Source organism: Citrus sinensis, chromosome 7, assembly GCF_022201045.2.
Source record: "Citrus sinensis cultivar Valencia sweet orange chromosome 7, DVS_A1.0, whole genome shotgun sequence".
Lineage (NCBI taxonomy): Eukaryota > Viridiplantae > Streptophyta > Magnoliopsida > Sapindales > Rutaceae > Citrus > Citrus sinensis.
In genome coordinates this window covers 13,506,131-13,522,675 of record NC_068562.1, presented here as the reverse complement: position 1 = coordinate 13,522,675, position 16,545 = coordinate 13,506,131, and the positions used below count along the sequence as shown (strand labels likewise).

Here is a 16,545-nt window from a genome sequence, read left to right as displayed (position 1 = left end):
TATCATATTAAATTTAACTGAACGAATTCAAATATTCAACTTATTTATTAAGTGCATTAAAATTTTAAAATATTAATTAAATTTATAATGTCATAATGTGTGTCATGCATTTTATGTAAAACTTAATAATAAATTTTGATATAATAATAACTAATGTTTAGAATAGAAAATAATAATATCTTTATTGTGATGCAGATAGATTCATTTATAAATTTTTTTTAATAATGCATGACTTTCTTAATAGTAATATTGTTTTTTGTCAACTAAAAACTATTGAAACTCATAATAGATGAATGAATTAAATCAATTCTTTTTTATAATATGATTCAAATTATTGATACCACTACATTTATTTATTTGAATAATTTAAAAGGTATAACATTTGAGACTTGAAATTAAAAAAATGAGTCAACATAATATGATGAATTGATCAAATAATTATTATGATATAGACAGCTTCACGTGTCGAAAAATATTTTGTATTAAGTAATATTCTTAATAATATTATTATTTTATGCCAATTTAAATCCACTAAAATACGTAATATGTTGACGGGTGAAATCATTTTTTTTTAAATATATATTGGTCAAATAATCCTTACTACCACATTTATTTGTTTATTATAATAATTTGAAGGGTAACCTAACGACAAATCGCCACGAAAAGAAGTAGATTGTCTTTATCTGTAATTGTAGTAAATTCAGGGATCTAAACGTATTTATCATACATTTGTTTTCTTGGCTTATCCATTGGCGACTGTGGAGGTGGGGCCGAGCAGGTTCGGCTTTGGCGGATTCTGCTTCTGCACGCTAAGTGGCAATGTTTTTTTTTCTTGCGGTTATCGTCTATCTCGTTAGATTAATTAATTATAATAATCATATTTAGTAATGAATTCAAATCATGATTATGATCGATTGAATATCATAATCAGTAATAAATTCAAGATTATGATTAGGATTAGTTTTATATGATGACGGGGGTTTGGTGCATGTACTAGCGTGCGTACAAAGAAATTTTACAGGTTCTTTAAGGAGAGCCGTTGAAGGTGCTTGATTTTAGAAGGTCGTTTAAGGAATAAATAATTTTGGGCTGAACGAGGAAATTAGAAAAGTTGTGAATTGGTCTGGAGCTGGACTATTGACACCCTTTAAAGCTCTATTGAAGCCCCATCCTAAAAGCAAACGGCATTGCATAATACTAACAAATTTTTTTTATTGCTATTAATACTCCTTTTAATTCCGAAATTATCATCTTTCTTAGAAACCTCTTTTTTTTTTTTTTCCCCTTCAACGAAACACAATTTTCTTGATTTTTCCCGTGGAGTCTTCTACAGTTTTACTAGCTTCCTACCCACTGTCTTCAGTTTTCTTGGTGAGAAAATGTGTAAATACCAATCATTTATTTGATCCAATAATTTTAAATTAGGGATTAAGGCTAATTTCTAAGTTTACAGTATTTGACTGTTAACTTTATTTGCTTCTTCCCATTTTTAAGAATTTTATTATGAAGACTGAAAGGAATTCATTAAAAACACAAGTGCTAGATTCTAAACATTTGAAAGCCAAGTTTGCGAGACATTACTTGCACGGTTGCACTTGTGCATTATTTTATAGCGTAAGTGTCTTCAAAAAATTTATTCTCAGATCCAAATTCAGTAGTCATTATATTAATCCATTCGATCTTGAGATTAGAAAGAAATGTGGCTATGGCTGATTGGGTGTGCCAATTGTAAAGAGTTTAGAGAGAGAGAGAGAGAGAGGAAAGGGAACAGGGAGCAAAGTAAGTTTTTGTTAGATGGTTTTGTCCTTTATTAAGTTGCACTAAGTGAGGGAGCAACACGTAAAAACCGGCACTTAAGAGGGGAACAACAGCTGAAAACGGCTGTTAATACCCGGTAGGCTAAAGGAGCAAGAGGAGGAATATGCCCGAGGAGGGGCTCGCGTCTGATTAACTAGTTGGCGAGGCAATAGTTTACTGAGACGATGATCAATAGCTGATTCGAGAGGATGATCAACCGCATTAGGACTGAGATGCAGCCCAAACTCCTAGGGGCAGCAGTGGGGAATTTTCCGCAATGGGCGTAAATTTGAAGGAGCAATGCCGTGTGGAGGTAGAAGGTTCATGGGTGGTGAACTTCTTTTCTAGAGAAGAGGCAATGACGGTATCTATGGAATAAGCATCGACTAACTCTGTGCTGGCAACCACAATAATATAGAGGATGCAAGCGTTATTCAAAATGATTAGGCGTAAAGCGTCCGTAGGTGGCAATAACACCACTCTTCGGTTTATAATAAAGCCCATTAAATGGACTTTGAAACCAATTCAACAATACATGTTGCTACAACTATTTCTTTTTTTTTCTGTCACTAATTATAATTAAAAAATTGATTAATATTTTGATAAATGTTGGTTATTTTCTAAAAATTATCAAACTGGTCAAGTTTTGGTCTAGTTATTGACATCTGTTTATCTTTTTTTCAAGTTTAAAGTTTTCTATATACGAAACCATTTTAAATGCGACTTAACCAAGTAGTCTATAAAAGTCATAATTAAATTTACTTTAATCAAATTCAAGAAAAACAATTGTAGTTACGACTTTTATAGATTACTTATTTAAGTCGCATTTAAAAATGCTTTTGTCTACAGCGAACTTTAAATTTAAAAAATAAGGTAAAATACAAATAGATGCCAGTCACTACTCCAAAATGAAAATTAATGGCTTGTTCAGTAATTTTTTTTAATTGGTATTTTTTGAAAACAAAAATGAGAATGAAAATAATGTTTTACAATTCTAAATTTCAAATATTTGATATTTTGAAATTTTACAATGACTATTATCAATATTGCAGCTTGTTAATAACATTTTATTTACTTTTTCGGTGTAGGATTTTTGTTTTCAAGGTGACAAAGACAAAATGAAGAGAACTAAAGAAATTATCTTACTCTATAATTTGAATTTTAAATATTATTATTTGTATTATTAGGGATTTGTAATTTGACATTTGTATGACTGTGTATGGTTTGGGTTATTTGTATTTTGTTGTGGGATATTAAGTTTGTGGCTTTTTTTTTATTTTGCTTAATTTTGTTTATGAATTATATTTTTCTAAACGAATTGTAAACGAATCCTTATTCGATTCGTTATGGATTCATAATAGGATAAACGAATAATAAACGAATTAGGATTTAATTCGATTCGTTTATTAATTCTATTAAACGAATCAAATTGAATATTCATTTAATAAACGAATCGAATCCAAATCTCGAAATTTCAATTCGTTTAATAAATGAATCGAATCCAAATTAGTAAAATTTTGACCCAATTCATTTACGATTTGATTCATTTATTTGTTTTGCCACCCCTAAAATAGACATAGCACCACCACCACCACCCATCATCATCAATGATGCAACAACAGCAGTGATTGATCGTCAATGCAGTAGTAGCAGTTAATCCACCACTAGTTGATGTAGAGCAGAGACACAACACTACCACCACCAGTAGTTCAGACAAAGTCGAGACGTAGTAGTAACAACTGATTTGCTTGAAGAATTGCGACGGAGAGAGAGAGTTGTGATGGTGAATTGTCGTTGAAGAAGAAGTGTATCCACAGAGAGAGAGAGTTGTGAATTTAGAGGGAGTGTGAGTTACGGTTGAAGAAGAAGGGTATCAAAGGTTAAATTTTTAATTTACTTTGGAGTTTGGATTGTGATTCATTGAGAACGTGTTTAATACGTTCTCAATTTTATAACTATAAAGTGAAATTTAATTATCTATCTTATAATTTACTTTTAAAATTTGATTTATGGAAGATATATTATATTTCTACTCTCAAAACGAAAATGAAAATACCACTTTAAAAATAGTCCGAACAGGCCCTAAAATTCTTTAAAATGGGTAGCATGAGTTGTATCAAATGAACCTCCAACAGCCCCGTCACAACACCAACAAAAGAGACAAACATACACAAACGAATCCAATTGCAAGTCCAAGTCCATGTAATGATCTCATCAACATCATTCAAATTGATCAATCCGAACTTAGCTACTGCCTCTTCATCATACTGCTTCGTCCTCTCTAATCTATGAAAATCAATCAAAATGAAATTTAATAATCATATAAATTAATTATATAGAACGAAGCCCAAGTTTAGCGAGGAAACTAATAAACACAATTACAATGAAGAGCATCATTATTACAGTCTTACAAGATTTATTTATAGAAATTGATTTATTGTTTTCCTATATGGAATCATTAGATGCTCTAGTGGTAAAGAGTAGTCTTATTTGATCTCAGGTCCTAAATTCAACATGAGTTAATAATAAATATCACAGAAAATATTTTTTATTTGTGAAATTAATCATGTTTTATGGTTTTAAAATTACCGAGAATGCGACTCCTATCTGAAGAAAAGAGAACTGATTTCGGTAAGAATTTATTTCATGAAATTTATAAAATATTATTCAACTAGAATACTGGCAATATTTTAAGTTCATGAAAATAATAAATTAAATCAAATTATTTAAAAAATGCTATTATACCATTCAACTTCAATGACATAAGAAGGGGGAAAAAAAAATCTTTCCTTGTGCCTGGACATAACAATTTATTCCTAGATAAAAAAAAAACTCAACTTTTTCTTCACATCTAAAAAAATAACTGATTTCTCCTATCTCATTATGTTATTTAAACAAATAATAATAATAAATTTACATACGATTTAATCATAAATAAAATGACTTAAAAGAAAATACAAAAACACCCTAACCTTTATTCAGAGAACTTACTGCTGGTTTTCCGACTTGGGAAGACAAATTTAGAGAGAGAAATTTGAGAATGTGTACTTTGCAATCTAGCTAGTTAGTATATAAATAAAAATAGGGAAAAAAATATTTTTTCTATGTGTATTTATAATTTATAAAAAATACAAAAATGGGGTAATTAATATAAGTATTGGGCTTATGACATTTGTTAGGCGGAAAGGGCCCATCAATGAAAATATAAGATTAGAATTTAGAACAAAATTATATATATTTTTTAATTGTTTTCTGTCAATCAAAAGGCTGTTTTATGGGGTCCAGTTAAAACACCAGTCATTTTGTCATTAAATTTATTACCCTTAAAATTACAAATTAATGGTTGTAACATTTCATTAAACAAGATATAACTCAGTTGTTACTTTTTTTTTAATTTAATATAGTTGAATCTCATATCTAATTTTTTAAATGTAATAATTTTAAATATATATTTTTAATTAATATAATATTTATTTAGTGAATTAATTCATATTTAATTAAAATTTTAATTGATTAAAAGCCTATCATTAAAATATAAATATATTCCATAAAATAATAAATTTCTATCCCAATACTGTTAATTTATAAAGATTTTATTATAATTTATCTATAACAAGATGATTGGGCAAGCATCGGTATTTAAAGCACTCACTTGACTAGCTTTACAGAATCTGTAAGCCACAGACTGCAGCATCAGCCGTTGGATGTGGCTGGATGTGGAGTGAGAAACTAAACAATAGAAAATGGCCTTTTTTAAATCCTCAACTCTGAATGGAAGATAATATATGGCACATAAAACGACAGAACAATCTAGAACATTCAAGAGGCGAAAATATTACAATTCAATTGATTCGTCTCCCTCCACTCTCTGAAATATCTAAAACCCCCAGCAAAAACCTCCATTATCCAATTCCAAAACACGAGCCGCGGTGAAAAACAAAAAATGGCTTCTTCACTCTCAACGGAAATGGCCACCACCTTCCTCTCCTTCGCCGCTCGCCCACAAAACCCATTTGCTAAAATCCGAACCACTGTTCTCCCCGTCCTCTTCAAACCCAGAGCCCGAAACTTATCCTACAAAACGATGCCGTCCTCAACTCACTCCAAATTTATCGCCGTCAAAGTCGCCAGACCGTACCGCCGGTTCACGGCCTCTGCTTCTGCCGCCGCCACTACTGCCAGCGAGGACTCTGACTTGTTGACAAAGATTCCACCCGATAACAGAATTCCCGCCACCATAATCACCGGCTTTTTGGGTTCTGGAAAGGTACAATTTTTGGCACTTTAATGTATTTGTCTTTCAATTTTTCATTTTATGGTATTTCTTTTTCAATTATTTGGAGGCTAACAAAGCTGTGTGGGTGGAGGGTACTAACAGACGACATTGCTCAACCATATCTTGACTGCAGAACACGGGAAGCGCATAGCTGTGATTGAGAACGAGGTATTAACTTGAGTTTTTAACATTATTGAATTTGTTGGTAGGATTTGCTTAAGTGGGATATGTTTATTGATGGGTAAGTTATGGTCTTTTATGTTGAAATTGCAGTATGGTGAAGTGGACATTGATGGGTCGTTAGTTGCTGCTAAAACTACTGGGGCTGAGGACATAGTTTTGCTTAACAATGGCTGTTTGTGCTGCACAGTAAGAGGTGATCTTGTGAGGATGATTTCAGAATTAGTCAGTAAAAAGAAAGGGAAATTCGACCATATTGTAATTGAAACTACAGGTACGATTTTTGTTAACACACGGGCTTTGGTATAGTTATGTGATAAGACTTTGTTTGGATCAACTGAATCAGTTGGGAGTTTTGAGTTGTTTCAACTTGTTGAGAATTTGAAATTTTACTTTTCAGGATTGGCTAATCCGGCACCAATCATTCAGACGTTTTATGCTGAGGATGCGATTTTTAATGAAGTAAAGTTGGATGGTGTTGTTACTTTGGTTGATGCTAAGCATGCTGGTTTTCATTTGGATGAGGTTAAGCCAAAAGGAGTTGTCAATGAGGCAGTAGAGCAAATTGCATATGCAGACCGTATTATAGTAAATAAGGTATATCAAGGGACTTGTTTCTTCATGTAATGCTCATTCCATAGGAGGCCAGCTGTGGCTGCCAGAGGCATCCTGTGGCTGTTCTGCCCATGTGGCCAAGTTCGCTGATAAATTCTCCCAGATTGATGTCTTAGAAATGAAACATTTGGGCTTCTGATTCTTTTCAGAAGATAAAAGCTTCCTTATGTTTCTGATGTGGTTTTAATTGCAATCAATAATTATTTTGTGTGTTATTTACTCTGGCATCTAGGTGTGATAGAATATCCTATTTTACGTGTCAGATTTGTTCTATTGCCCAACTAATATGCTTATTCATGTTATTATCAGACTGATCTTGTTGGTGAGCCGCAAGTTGCTTCATTGGTCGAGAGAATAAAGGTCTGAGTTCTGCTTGCCTTTACTAAAATGCATCATAGTTCTCTTATTGTTCTAGTTCGTTTTGATTATTTTGTTGAAGCTGGTTTGGGTGAATGCAGAACATAAATAGGATGGCTCATATGAAGCGAACAGAGTTTGGAAAAGTTGACTTGGATTATGTTCTTGGAATTGGAGGCTTTGATCTGGAGAGGTTAGTTTTTCTCGTTGATTCTCTTGTTTCTGAGTTTACATTGGAGTTGTCTTCACAAAAGACCATCTTTCTAATTCGCCTCCTAATCTGGATTAAGTCATTTAGGTGGTTTAATATTGTTTGTCACATAGCGGTTGTTACATTTGGATGTTTCTTGTGAATATAATTATTATCTTTCTTTGGCTTTTCTTTTAATTAACATGTAATTGGAAGCTTGACAAAGCCATATTGCTTGTGACCCATGCTTGTCACTGGTTAATGTTGAGGACTCATTCTCATTATGTTTATCATCAGAGTATAGAGAATTCTAATTGGTGCTTGTTGGCGGCACTGGTATAGATCCTAACTGCAGCCTTCACACTTTGGAAGGGAATTCAAATTATGTGCCCATAAGATTTTCATGGGTCATGCTAGACTAATCTGTAGTCACAGGTTACTAAATGAGTGCTTTGTTGATTTTATTTGCGTGGCATCTTCTGGCATCAGGCCCAAAGGTGAATTAGTTTGGATTGTCTCCTGAATTAGATAGACACTCTTTCCAGGTGATTAGTTTTAGCCAGAGGGAACAGTTTTTCTTGCCTTCTGGTGTGACTACAAGCTTACGTTGATGTTTTTCTGTCAAATATTCAGAGTCAATTAGCTAGTAAGTGATGACCTTGATAGGGTACATTCCACATGCTAATTAAAATTAACAAAATACGGGACATAAAATATCCAATGAAAAGATAGGGTACTTTGTTAATTTATTGTCAACTTGAGATGCTTGTAACTTGCAGCTATTTTTTCTGGTTGTCCATCTCCTGATTTATTTTTGATTCTGAGGTTGTGGTCTAACATTTCCTAGTACTTGCCAGGATAGAGAGTGCTGTCGATGCAAAGGAAGATGATGCTGCTCATGACCGCCATGATCACGATCACGATCACGGTCATCATCATCATCATCATGAACATGACCACGAGCATGGTACAGTTTTAAAAATAATTATAGATGCCTCATCTTGTATGCTGTATTTTTTTTTCTTTATATATTCTATGTTTCATGTGGGCAATGGCGTGTATTCTGTTGTTTGTTGTGCAAGGCTACTTGGTGATCGCTTGGTGCCCATCAGATTAATGCATGTGATTTTCCATAAATCTATTAGTGGGAACTTTCCAATTTCTTGCGTACTAGAATTTATTCCTTCACTGACGTATGGAGGACTTGTTTTGGAATAGATTGCCCATTTCTTTTAGTGTCCTAGTCTATGGCTGGAATCAGAGTCTAATTTTCTTCTCATATCATTATCAATATTATGTACTAACATTAGTTCTTCTGGTTGCTAATGTGCAGAACATCATCGTGATCACCATTCACATGATCACACACATGATCCTGGTGTCTCATCTGTCAGCATAGTTTGTGAAGGGAATTTAGATCTTGATAAGGTTGGTTTCACATGGTTAAAGTCTCCGGATGCATGTCATTTCTTTCTAAGTGACATGAGTAGTTATTTCTTCTCAGTGGTTGCTTAAAAGACCCATTTTCTCAATTATGAATGTTTTTTAAGCTTGAAACCGTCAGAAACTTAGTACAAGGTTGACGTGCGATACCTTATTGTTCAGGCTAACATGTGGCTGGGAACATTGTTGATGGAACGTAGCGAAGACATATATCGGATGAAAGGCCTTCTGTCTGTTCGGGGTATGAATGAGCGATTTGTCTTTCAGGTAAGCAATAAAGTTCTTTCGAAAGGCTGTTATGAGAATTGACCCATTCGTTCAGCATTATTATAATAATTTCCTGATCAAGTTTATCTGTTCTCAGTTGATCATGGTTTGCTGTCTGACAGGGTGTTCATGACATATTCCAAGGCTCGCCTGATCGGATGTGGGGCCCAGACGAACCAAGAGTAAACAAGATTGTGTTCATCGGAAAGAACTTGAATGGACAGGAATTAGAGAAGGGATTTAAAGCCTGTTTGCTGTGATCTCTAAAAGAATTTATTTTGCTCGACTTTATTCCTAAATGGATCTTGACAGAAACCATGTATCACTGTTAACAACTGTCTCTAAATAGAAAGAAAATTTATTTTCTAATGACTTGAAAGCGGCTAATAAGTTTAGTATTTCTTTGTTTACAATTACAAGTTTAGTATTAAAAGTTTGTTTAAAACAAACTTTGGGATAGCCAAATATTGTTGTGGTCGCAGTTTAATGGTACATCGTCTCCAATAAGGTAACAAACAGAATTTGCAAACGAAATTCTAGATAAGTGCCTGATGTGATGACACAATTCCCATCAAAGTGAAAGAAAACCAGCAGAAAGAAAAATTATTGGAGGAAGTTTTGGAAATTATCTTCTTGTGCATTGCCTTATATTTGTCTTGCATGAAATAATAGCGAAGGCTGAACCCAATGGAGAATTTATCAAGGTACCACCATTTAACACAAGCCCGAAGGATTTGCTGCAGCATTTGAAGCATGTCTCCCGGGCGAATTACACACCGTATGGAATTGATTTTGATGGTGGAAGAGCCATTGGTCGATTCACCAATGGTTGAACTGAGGCAGACTTTATTGGTAATTTCATGATTAGTAGTTAAATTTTTCCTGCAATGAAACATTGATCTTTTTTTTTTTAATTATAATTATGATTAATCATTAATGAGTAGTGATTAATTTTTTGTTGATGACAGCTCAAGTACTTGGATTGCCACACCCTCCTCCGAGCTTAAGTTTAAAGGATGAACAATAAATAAAAAAAGTGAGATCGAGTGTCAATTATGGATCCAGTGGCTGCGGCATTCTTCCTTTTGATGATAATAAATTTGTGATATCTCTTTAGCTTAATATTGGTAATTAACATATGTTTGAATTTTTATTATTATATAATTAATTTCTTTTTTCCTGTAGGGAGAATGCTCGTCTTTGGACAAACAAATCGATGGCTTTGAAAATACCGTGAAGAACTTGAAAGATGAGTTCAATAGCACAGAGACAATTGAGTCTAATTTATCTAAATCAACTTTTTTCATCAACACGGCTAAAGATGAATGATACATTAGTACTTATGGCCTATAGCATGATCACTGATTGAGTACATATTTGTAAAGGCAATAGTAGCATAAATCAATACATGCATCAATGAAATAGAACCATCGTTTGCGCCAAAATGAATTTATCCATAGGATTGCAAACAACCCCAATATCACTGTCACATAAGATGCACCGAAACTCCAATATAATGACACCATGTCAATTGCAGAATCATCTTTGTCTTCTCTTCCTTTGGATTTTAATGCCGGTATTTCCTCTGCACTGTTGCAACTCTTATTGATTGTTGGACCACAAAGATAGAGGTTATCTCTATAACTGCTTTCATCAAATGTGGAGTATTGGCCTTTGTCTGGGATTAGGCCGGACAAGTTATTGTACGACACATTGAAGTTGGACAAAAAATTGAGCTCAATCAGTGGAGCAGGAATTTGTCCACTCAATCTGTTGTTGGAAAGGTCTAGGCTCTCTATCATTTTCAGATTGGAAAAACTCCTTGGTATAGATCCTGACAAGCAATTGTGAGACAAATTCAACCCACGAATCTTTTGAAGATCTCCAATTTCTGATGGGACGTTTCCAGTCAATTCGTTGCATGACAAATCCAGCCCAACCATATAGTTAAGATTGCTACCGTTGTAAAGTTCATATCTATTCTTTGTCATAAATTCTACTTTTACTAGCTGAGGGGATGTATACTCATCTCCTTCAGACATGCTCAAGTAAAGAGTAGAGTTGTAGTAAGTGCCAATGGTGCGAAAATCTAAAATAGGAAGAATCAAAAGTTCACCTCCAAACAAATCAACATTTCCTATGGTCCACTGCAACATATTAGTAAAGCAAGAAGGTATTGATCCATTGAATCTGTTATGCGACAGATCCATCATACCTAATCTCCTTAATTGACATATTTGATCCGGAATTTGTCCTTCTAGATTGTTCCCTCTCAAAAGAAGAACACGTAGATTTGAGCTCTCATTAATCTGACCGGGAATTCTACCAAAGAATCCATTATCTCTCAAATCTAGAGTCATTAACTTGGAACTTCTAAACAACATATCTGGAATTGGCCCACTTAGAGCATTCTTTTTCGCATACAGGTGCTTCAGTGAAGAAAGATTGAAGGAAGATGTCATGGACCCAGACAAATAATTTTCGGAGACACTTAAAAGTTCAAGCGTTCTATGATTGAGGAGTTGGACAGGTATATTACCTTCCAAACAATTGTTGGACATCAAAAGAATCTCAAGATTTGAGAAATTACCCATCCAGTGAGGAATATGACCGGACAAAAAATTGTGGGATATGTCTAACTCCTGTAAATAAGGGGAGTTCAATAGGCCCTCCTCAATTTTCCCACTAAACTTATTGTTCTCCAAATATAAGAACCCCAACGAATGCAAGTTCATGTATTTGGAAAAAATTTGGCCATAGAAATTGTTATCAGATAGGTCTAAGAAGAATAGTAAGATGCAACCAGTGAGAAATGATGCTGATAATTCTCCTGAAAAATTATTTTTTGACAAGTGTAGAAATTTGAGTCCTTTCATCTCACCAACTGAAGAAGGAATATTGCCTTCAAAATTATTGTTGGAAATATTCAAAAACCACAATTTCTGAAGGACGGTTCCCATATCTTGCGGAAGCTTACCAATAAAGTTATTGCTAGAAGCATCTAAATGATGAAGAAAATCGTGTTTGGTATTGGGCAGTTGGAGATTCCCTGTGAATGAGTTGTTTGTCAAAAACAAGACCTCTAGCTTGGTGTTGTTTTGTAACACCCAAGATGGGAAATCACCAACCAAATTATTGTGAGAGAGATCAAGGTATTTTAAGTCATATTGGTGAAGAAGAAAAGTAGGAACGACATTTAAGCTGCAGTTAGCTAACCCAAGAACTTTCAATTGAAATGTAGGGAGAAAGTTTTCAGTTTTCACTAGTAACATATTGTTCGTTGATGAGAGTAGTAAGACCTCAAGCTTTGAATGATTAGCTAATGAACTGAGGGGGCACGGTCCTTCAAAGTTGTTGTAGGAAAGATCCAAATATTCAAGTGAAGTGAGGCTGGTGATAGTAGAAGACAAACTCCCACTTAACTGATTGTAAGAAATATCAAGAACCTTGAGGTGGGATAAGTATTTGAGACAGTTAGGAAGATGACCCTCAACATTATTTCTTTTAAGATTCAACTCAAAAAGATTCTTCAACTCACATAATCCTGAAAGTAAAAAATAAAAAGTTCAAAATTCATAGAAAGAATGACTTTGTGATTTTCTAATTTTAGTGAATTTAGTCAAAACCCGTATGATTTATCAAAAAAAAAAAAACACTAAAACCCTGTAAAATTATTCATAGGAATCAATTTGTATGATTCTCGTATATTATGGTGTTTATTTCTAAAGCATTTCAAATAAGAGTGGAACTATTGGCACCCCTCTAAATACCTCTTAACACCCATTTTCTTTATTAATCCCATTAAAATATTTAAAATTATTATAAAATTGTTTTAACACCACCTTCAATGACAAAAATACCCTTATTAAAACTTATTAGTGTAAACCCCATTCTTTAGTTTTTATTTATTTTTATTATCAAACCTGTTTCTTCTATTTAAAAGAAAAAAAAAAAGGATTTCTTCCATACAAAACCAATGAGATTTTTTAGCACTGTATTATGAGACATAAATTTTCTCAATGATGTTCATGAATAACTAATATGACATGAAGAGTTATTTTTTGTTTCTATTGATATTTTAATATCTACCGTCCCTTTTAGCATTACTTAGATTTGGAGTATCTGAATCATAATTCTTAAATTAGTTTGCACTTTGAGTAAACTTTAAAATGTGAAAAAAGCAATTAAAAAAATAGAAATACATTATCATCTTGATTAACATCTAAAACAATTTTTGTCATTGAAGGAAGTGAATTGTTGTATACCTTGAATTGTAGTTATCCCACAATAACCAAGATCCAATGCTTTCAAGTTTGGCAAATCTGCGAATCCTACATGCGCCGATAAAAAATGAAAATATTACATGTAAAGGTATTGTATGTGATCTGCGCGTTTGATGAACATTAATTCTTAATTTGCTTCTAATATCAGATTCAGTGGCTTACCTAGCGCTATCAAATTTTGATTACCGCTTAAATCCAACACTTGCAGGTTTGTCAAATTTGCTAATCCTGTTAAAAAAACATAAATTTGTTAGAGAGCCACTACAATCTATCAAAAAAAAAAAGAAAGAAAGAATGACTTCCTAATTTTCTAAAAGTAGATAATTTAGTCAGAACCCCTATAATCTATCAAAAAAGAAAAAAAATCAAATCCCTGTTAAATTATACCTAGAAATTAATTAGTATTATTCTCGTATATTTTGATGTTGACTTCTAAGTCATTTCAAATTAATAATCTAAAAAAGAGTTCAGCACTTCTTGTTCATCATAATTGCCTACTACATATTAGGTACGCGCTCATTGAACATTGTATTGGTTCTCTAATTTTTTTAGTTGTTTTCATAAATAATAAATGGTCTAAAATACACTTAATTCATTTATCTTGAAAATTTATATTACCTCTCGTAACTATTACCAATACAAATAAAGAACTCGCTTTTCAAAGGTATTATTAATTAAAGGGGAAAAAAATACCGGTCTTCATAATTTTGTCTTTCGAGTAGCAAGTTTGACCGACAAACAAGTCGCTAGAAATTGGGGGTATATATCATTAATGTAAGCATTCGAAATTATCACGTTTCAATGAAAAATAACTGTCCACATTTATTTAAAAATTTTACCTTGGCCCGCTAAAGAACCGTTTATATTATTTCCACTCAAATACAATGCTTCCAAGCTTTTCAATTTAGCCAATCCTGCACCAAGAAAGAAGAAACGATGTCAAGGATGCAGCATTCAAATATTACTTGGCCATGTTACGGATAAGCTTACACTATTTTGACTAATTGGCTAATCCTGCTTTATTTATTTTGGAAAAAATTAGAGGCATAGAAGAATTTATTTATTTATTTAGGAAAAAAATAGAGGAATAGAAGAATTAAGTCAGTAAATTTTTTTTAAAAAGTTTATAATCTTTGTGTTGTTATATACATTTATCAATAATATTTTAAAAACACTAAAAAGTAAGGTTGTCGAAAACTTTATCTAAATTCGACTTTAATAGGAAGTGAATTGTTGTATACCTTGAATTGTGGTTATTCCACAATAACGAAGATCCAATGTTTTCAAGTTTGGCAAATTTGCCAATCCTACATGCACCGATAAAAAATGAAAATATTACATTTAAAAGCATTGTATGTGATCCGTGCACTTGATAAACATTAATTCTTAATTTGCTTCTTATCTTAGACGTTGTGGCTTACCTAGCGTTGTCAATTTTTCATTTTCGCTTAAATCCAACACTTGCAGGTTTGTCAAATTTGCTAATCCTGTTAAAAAAACATAAATTTTGTCAATAATAGCTATGTCACTCTCATCTAAATTGTTTAATTAAATAATATGATAAATATTGAATGAAAATTAACTGTGCAAATTGTTTAATTAAAAAAAATTACCTTCTAAAGAACCGTGTATATAATAATTAGAACTCAAATCCAACGCTTCCAAGTTTTTTAATTTAGCTAATCCTGCACCAAGAAAGAAGAAAAATTTTATTAATCATCTTTGGAAAAAAAAAAGAATTAAGATTAAGAAACAAATTTCAAAGTTAGATTAAATAATTGTAGTAATAAAGCTTATGATGATTAAGATATAATTAAATTGATCATATACTAAAAAATGATTTTATTTTTTATTTTTTTAAAATTTTACTAAGAAATTAGAAAGTAAAATTTTGCCGTGTACCAATTGTAGTCAAGTTTTCAGAAAGTAAATTTTTGCCGTGTACCAATTGTAGTCAAGTTTTCCAGTCAAAAATTGGTTTTAATTTGACATTATACATATGTAAAAATTAAGGGCATAATAATATCACAAGGAATTTGGGCATTGAATTGTTGCCGTGTACCTTGAATTGTAGTTATTCCACAACTACCAAGATCCAATTTTTTCAGGTTTGTCAAATTTGCCAATCCTACACCAATGAAAAGCAAACTATTTCTTTTAAAATTATTGTAGAAGTTTGTGATTAGTGTGCTGACTTGGTAATTATCTCAGTAGCCTACCTAGCCTGGTTAAAGAGCCACTAGTTATATTGTGGTTCGCGCTTAGATCCAACACTTGTAAGTATCTCAAATTTGCTAATCCTGCTCAGAAAACATAAATTTTGATCAAGACAATATAAATATATATTTTAATTAAGAAATTAATTAAGTTGCCTGACATGTATATCTGTTGGCCTGAAACGTATATGTATACCTTGCTTGGTTCTAGAACCTTCAATGGAATTGTAACGAAGATTCAGAGTGGTAAGTGAAGTTAGTGTATTCAAATATGGTAATATGTTGTCATTGAAGTCATTATTACCAAGATTTAACATCTTCAGCTGCCTCAAACTCCCAAAGCTATCGTAAGCTGCAAATGCATATGAAGTGTTATTATTAATTAGTCACTGACAAAATATTTATGGACGAGAAATAAATGTCTACATATATACGGACCTCTATTCTCATAGATGCCTGTAAACCAATTCATAGGTAAGTCAAGCCTTTGCAATTCTTCAAAAGGATGAAACAATGACATATTCAGAACCAAAACTCCCTCCCAATAAACAGAGTTATAAGAGTAGTTGAATTTTGTTGTATAATTGAGTGAGAGTTGCATCACGCGTCGTGTGGTGGCGCTGCACTTAACTCCCACCCAATCATCACAACAATCAGACGGCATTCCATCATCCTCACCAACCCATGAAGGAAGAATTTTGTCATCATATCCAATATCACTGACTGATATGAAGAAGCTCTTGATTTCCAACAGAGCAGTCCTCTCTGTTTCTAAGCATCCTTTGTATCCATGCATTTCATTCATCAATACAATAATCCAAATTAGTGACATTAATGAGAACTTAATACAGGAACTACTTTCCATTGCAGAGCAACTTTTCATTTGGTTAAAATTAAATGTGCAATGAGCAACTTTCCATT

General features: G+C 32.7%; 2 protein-coding genes across 50 annotated transcripts in view; one reads left to right on the top strand and one right to left on the bottom strand.

Moving 5' to 3' along the window:
* The first annotated feature begins 5,516 nt into the window (after positions 1-5,516).
* On the top strand, positions 5,517-9,494 carry LOC102628970 (uncharacterized). 2 transcript variants are annotated; one of them, XM_052444976.1, is made up of 10 exons: positions 5,517-6,064; positions 6,176-6,241; positions 6,347-6,527; positions 6,654-6,850; positions 7,178-7,228; positions 7,327-7,418; positions 8,273-8,382; positions 8,749-8,843; positions 9,021-9,125; positions 9,223-9,494. In XM_052444976.1, exons 1-10 carry the CDS (start codon positions 5,741-5,743, stop codon positions 9,256-9,258), a joined length of 1,257 nt encoding a protein of 418 aa, XP_052300936.1. In that variant the 5' UTR covers positions 5,517-5,740; the 3' UTR covers positions 9,259-9,494. The 2 variants fall into 2 exon arrangements, with proteins under 2 accessions (XP_052300936.1, XP_052300934.1); XM_052444974.1 differs by having other exon boundaries at positions 5,524-6,064; positions 9,248-9,494.
* A 598-nt stretch (positions 9,495-10,092) lies between these two features.
* The window catches only part of LOC102618606 (receptor-like protein 15), a 62,667-nt gene continuing 56,214 nt past the window's right edge, over positions 10,093-16,545 (bottom strand). For 21 of the 48 annotated variants that reach the window (XM_052444926.1, XM_052444930.1, XM_052444921.1 and 18 more), the window contains 7 exons: positions 15,022-15,093; positions 14,830-14,895; positions 14,650-14,715; positions 14,248-14,322; positions 13,571-13,636; positions 13,391-13,456; positions 10,093-12,669 (listed from right to left, as the gene is read on the bottom strand). In XM_052444926.1, coding sequence (XP_052300886.1) covers positions 10,484-12,669; positions 13,391-13,456; positions 13,571-13,636; positions 14,248-14,322; positions 14,650-14,715; positions 14,830-14,895; positions 15,022-15,093 — 2,597 coding nt within the window. In that variant the 3' untranslated portion in view covers positions 10,093-10,483. Of the gene's footprint in view, positions 12,670-13,390; positions 13,457-13,570; positions 13,637-14,247; positions 14,323-14,649; positions 14,716-14,829; positions 14,896-15,021; positions 15,094-15,470; positions 15,537-15,627; positions 15,709-15,820; positions 15,977-16,062; positions 16,540-16,545 lie in introns of those variants that run through there. The other 27 variants (XM_052444951.1, XM_052444968.1, XM_052444966.1 and 24 more) reach the window with 16 other exon arrangements.

Excerpts from the sequence above, each read along its gene's own strand:
- LOC102628970 (XM_052444974.1), top strand. The coding sequence starts at position 5,741 with ATGGCTTCTTCACTCTCAACGGAAATGGCCACCACCTTCCTCTCCTTC. Across the intron at positions 8,383-8,748 it reads TGAACATGACCACGAGCATG|AACATCATCGTGATCACCAT; the intron begins GTACAGTTTTAA and ends GCTAATGTGCAG. Across the intron at positions 9,126-9,247 it reads ATGAGCGATTTGTCTTTCAG|GGTGTTCATGACATATTCCA; the intron begins GTAAGCAATAAA and ends GCTGTCTGACAG.